Here is a 4,961-nt window from a genome sequence, read left to right as displayed (position 1 = left end):
TTGGTAAAGTAGTAGGTTTCAACCTTATTAACCACAGATATCATACATGTATCCTTAGACGGATTCCTAACATAAAATAATCCACATTTGCAATATTCATTTCTATCTGATAGAATAAAGCTTATTTACCAAACGATCAATTATCAGAATACATAACATCATCAGTTCTGATGATGAAATTAGACTTTTGACTTTCAAGATGTGAAGTCTTTTCAACTTTGAACCTACATCCTAGTACCCAACTGATGTTTCATAAAAAAATAATAAATACAATACAAATGAAAGCTTGTCAACAATTGGTTTACATGTATGATAACGGAAGCATATTGGGTAAATATTCTGATTAATACGATTGGCTTCGTTAATAAATTTCATTGAAATAGTTTTCTCCAAAATGTGATATATGGTTGTGATTCTTAATTTAGGAAATAGTTTTTCAGGAGTTTTTTTAGCATTGAAGAGCAATGGTCAATGAGCTCAACAGTAGAGTACTCGCTTTTAAGTGCGACTATGATCTTTTATACATTTAGATGAAGCAACAAATTCTCTTTAATATTCCTTTTTTTAGTAGAATTTTGAGTTGATCCTTACCGGATCATTCAAAAATTGTTTTTTTCTTTTGTCTTACTCCAAAAGAAATTCACATTTACCATTTTGGATCTAGTGAATAAGTGGATAGAGCCTTTTGGTCCCAATTCTTGTTTAAAAAAAAGCAATGATATCTAGACCATTCTTGAGTGTGTTGACACATATTAAGTAGTTCTAACAGCAACTTAAGGAGTGAAATCTAGTCTTGACTCTCAACTGACTAGATATGAAAGTCTGGTTATCCTAAATTAGCATTTTACCTTTTTTCCATATAAACCAATTTCTGATTTCTTCTATAAGTTGGAATCGCTCTATAGTCTTGTTATGTGAAGACTGTGCACAGTGCATCTATATTTTTCTAGACAAGAAACTTCCGAGAGAAATATGACTTCATTTGACGATCTTCCCTGCTTCCATAAAAGTTTGTCCAATTTGATGTTTGTTGATCTTTTCTTTACCTCTTGTATGCTTTTTTAAAAGATTGTATTTGATGATCTAGACAATGATTTTCATATATCACAACATTAGATTTGATGATGAAGTCACTCATTCAAAGTAATTTCATTTTGTCTTCTTATGTTGTTTTTCTTGTTTGTAGCCGCTTCGTACGAGGAGTCAGCTGTTTATAAAGGTAATCATCATATTAGTTATTTCGGCACTTCCTTAATTTACTATTTTGAAAACATGCAAATGTTCAATTGGAGGATCTTTCTCTCCCCTGCCTACAGACCAGGTAGTTTTGGGGATGAGCTTAAAGTTTTGAACTGTTTAACATGATAGCATAAAAAGAAGGATTTTTGGATTTGGTTTTTCTTAAACTTCAGGTTTGGATTTTGGGTTCATTATCCTGGTATGACGAAAATGTCAAACCTGACCTTAATCTTCTTTGATTCCCTATCTTTATCCGCCTCAATCCCTCTCCTACTTTCGTCTGCTCAAATTTCTCTTAGCCAATCCAAGATGAAGCAATCTCTGCTCCTTCCTACTGATGCGAACACTCTCAACAAATGATGAAACAAATAAATGTAAATATTAGATTCTGTGATGTACAAGCAAGAATAGAAGATTTAATCTTGTTAACTGTTTCATATTTGAATAGAAGATTTATTCTTGTTAACCGTTTCATATTTTGACGGTTGGATGTTATATTGGTTTCTGCCTTGACACCTTTGTAAGTTTCCAGCAACCGGTTATCTACCTTAGATTCATAGGCTTAATTCTAGTTACCAAAGTAAACCTTAAACATATTTTATGTTCCCTCATATGATTTCTTTGTGTGTGCCTTTTTAAGATTTCGTTTAGGACACATATATATCCCATCCTACTATGACTCCTTAATGCATCCAGTTCCTCATATATGTCTCTAAGAAACTACATATAACCACAAAGTATGATATGCTTCACAGGGGAAAACTACATATAACCATCAAATATGAAGACTTCGTTAGTTGGTATTGAATTTGCCTTTTTTTTGGTAACACATTCTTAGGAGCAGCAATGCATCTGAGGTGATCATTCATCCTAACGGAGTACAATGTTTAACAAAGAATTGTTAAGAAGTGCAAGTTGGGAATCACTGGAACATGAGTGAGTGTAAATGTGCACAGACACAAGGTAGAAAGACCTAACCCCACCCAATAATCTCTATCAAAAGTATTCATTTTACATCATGCAGTTGGAGGTGAAATAACTAAATTTCTCCTGCACCAAAATCATCAGACTACAAGGGGAGTCTGTCCAGGGAAAAATTGGAATGGCTTCTTGTAAAAAAAAATTCTAAGGGAAGAGTTCGATGTCAATATCCTTTTTGGACATTGTATATCTTATTGTATGTTGGCTGGAATTGTTTAGGGGTGTGCCAAGGTAATTTTTAAGTCAATAGTTTGATACTACGGTGAATGTTTCTCATATGCTTAAGTCATAGTTTGATACTATGGTGAATGTTTCTCATGTGCTGCTCTCACCCCTAGTTATGTTAGGGAACAACTGCTTGTTTGTTTCCTAGCTAGTGGGACCAGTTGCATGATTGGGTTTCACAATTCCAGTCATAGATATCGGCATCTAAGAAGAATTGGTACTCGAATTGTCACCACCACTACACGTAACAACATTGTATCTGTTTATTTCTAGAAAGGGACAGCTTAAAGTGCCTAATTATCATGATGGAATAAAGAATATATATGATTCAGATTCATGGGTGCAGAAAGCAATTGATATCTGATTTTGTTATTAAATATCAAGTCCTTGACTTCTTCATCTGAGATCTTTCACCACTCCGTGTACATTATTTCATACAATGATAAGTGGTCAATGATCAGTGTGTATGATTTAATATTTTTCTATGAGTCCACTGTTTTCCTCAAGCATGATGTTGTTTCTTAGAATTAGAAGTTCTATAACATCTAGGTACCTAATGATTTCCTCTTTTCTTTTGTTTTTACAGTTTATTGGGGTGCTTTACTATCAGCTGAAGCATGGGTTTCGTAAAGGAGAAAACAACAAAGGGAATAGTTTGGAAAAGGGAAGCTCTCTCTTCTTGGACGATGCTTGGTTCTCTAAGGACATTTTTCTCTTCCATCTGTGCAAGGTACTGCAGTTGGATTTTTTTTCCTTAATGGAATGCATATCAACCATAATCACATCTCAGGATCTGGTATTAAGAATGGGATCACTCTTGGACGTCAAGCTTGATGGTTTCTGAATGAATAAATACTCAAATTCTGGTAATCAAAAACCATTTAGCTTGTAGTTCTTTCACTAATTGGTTGAGTTAGTAGTGTTCGCCTTTTCTTCCCCACTGAAACAGTAAGAGAAACTTTGGATCATGAATTCATGATCAATGCTGATCAACTAGTTTGCTCAGGTGTTTCCATAATATGGATCTTCAATATCTTGCTTAATGTTTGAACATGGCGGTTTTTGTTTTCCAGGAATTCTTCCCTTTGGTGTTAGAAGCCCAAGTTGTTGATGGGGATCTTCTTCAATGGGTTTGAATACTTGCCGTCTCATATTTACTTATCTGATATATTATCTCCTTTCTTTTTACAAATGTTGTGTTCTACCAGTCTTTAAGCCAGTAAGTTATTAACTTAGATCTATTTATAAAAAATAAAAATAAAAGAAGAAGAAGAAGAAGAAGAACAGTAGAGGTAATGACCCTCAACTAATTTACAGTACTGTAGGTAAAAGCTTAGTTTACCCAAACATAGAGTGATAGAATTATAGAAATAGTGAGTTACATGCTTATGTCCACTACCACTTAAATTATAATCACCTTTAGGGATCTTGATGTCATCCCTTATGGGGTATTTTGGTCTTTCTTAAATTAATTTAATTTCTATTTAACTTAATGATGCAGGTTACTAGGAAACATTAGCATATGATAATGCTTACCTTGCCATTTTCCTTGCAGACGAGAAAACTTAAGGGACTACTTGAGAGAGTACTTGGGTGGGAATTTCAATTTAATGCTGTTGATGCAATGGATGATGAAGAAGATGATGAGGTTGGCTTAGTATCATTTACTTTCCATACTAATTAATTTTTTTCAAACTAATGTTTTAAATTGTTGAATACAACTGATTGCAGTTTGCACCTGTGGTTGTGCTTCCAAATGATGCGATACCTAGCGAAGACCGGGCTTCTTAATATATGAAGATTGAAGGGATGTTTTGATTGTTGTAAATTTCAGATAATGAGCTTCAATTTGAAAATCTAGTCTCTAGTTGCATTTGAAGTAGGATTCTGCTTCTGTAAGCCGAGTGTTCTTTTGTATATGCAAGAAGAATTCAAGCAGCAAGGCATTTAGGTAACTTTGTTAGTGCTTCGATACCGACAGTTGGTTTCGAGAGCAGCATAATCGGTTTGTGTTCTACAAAGAAGAGTCCCAAATTATTGTGTATGGTCCTGCAATGAATGAAATTTCTGATCTCTGAGATAGAGACTATTTGTACAGGTTGTCTTGTTGTTATCATATGAGGGGGTTGAATGCTGTCAATATTTATAGGAGAATTCGTATGATCAAATGCAACCTCTAACAAGCAAAAAAAGTGGGGAAAAACATTTTGTTTGATCAATGGCCAAATTATTCTTCTCTCACAGTTTCTTCCTCTGTTTCTTGCTTTATCCAGTCCATGCCTCACATCCTACGAAACCCTTCTATGTTTCAGAGCTGCAAAACATATGAGGCATATGACGTGTACCAAGTGAATATTGTTAATATACTCATTTTTATGCTTAATATTTTCGTATATAGTCTTGTTGTCTAGCATGAGATAATGAGTTCCTATCCAAATTTTATGTCAAAATACTGCAAAACACAAATATGTAATATTTAGTTATGTTTTCATTTCCTTGATGCCACCTTATGTTTA

At 34.0% G+C, this 4,961-nt stretch overlaps 1 protein-coding gene across 1 annotated transcript in view; it reads left to right on the top strand.

Moving 5' to 3' along the window:
* The window catches only part of LOC109829118 (protein AAR2 homolog), an 18,982-nt gene extending 14,440 nt beyond the window's left edge, over nt 1-4,542 (top strand). The window contains exons 9-13 of the mRNA XM_020396223.1: nt 1,187-1,219; nt 3,032-3,175; nt 3,519-3,575; nt 4,001-4,093; nt 4,177-4,542. Coding sequence (XP_020251812.1) covers nt 1,187-1,219; nt 3,032-3,175; nt 3,519-3,575; nt 4,001-4,093; nt 4,177-4,236 — 387 coding nt within the window. The 3' untranslated portion in view covers nt 4,237-4,542. The remainder of the gene's footprint in view (nt 1-1,186; nt 1,220-3,031; nt 3,176-3,518; nt 3,576-4,000; nt 4,094-4,176) is intronic.

This window comes from Asparagus officinalis, chromosome 1, assembly GCF_001876935.1.
Source record: "Asparagus officinalis chromosome 1, Aspof.V1, whole genome shotgun sequence".
NCBI classification, from domain to species: domain Eukaryota; kingdom Viridiplantae; phylum Streptophyta; class Magnoliopsida; order Asparagales; family Asparagaceae; genus Asparagus; species Asparagus officinalis.
The sequence above is the reverse complement of the archived record's forward strand: the minus strand, read 5'-3'. Positions and strand labels throughout refer to the sequence as shown.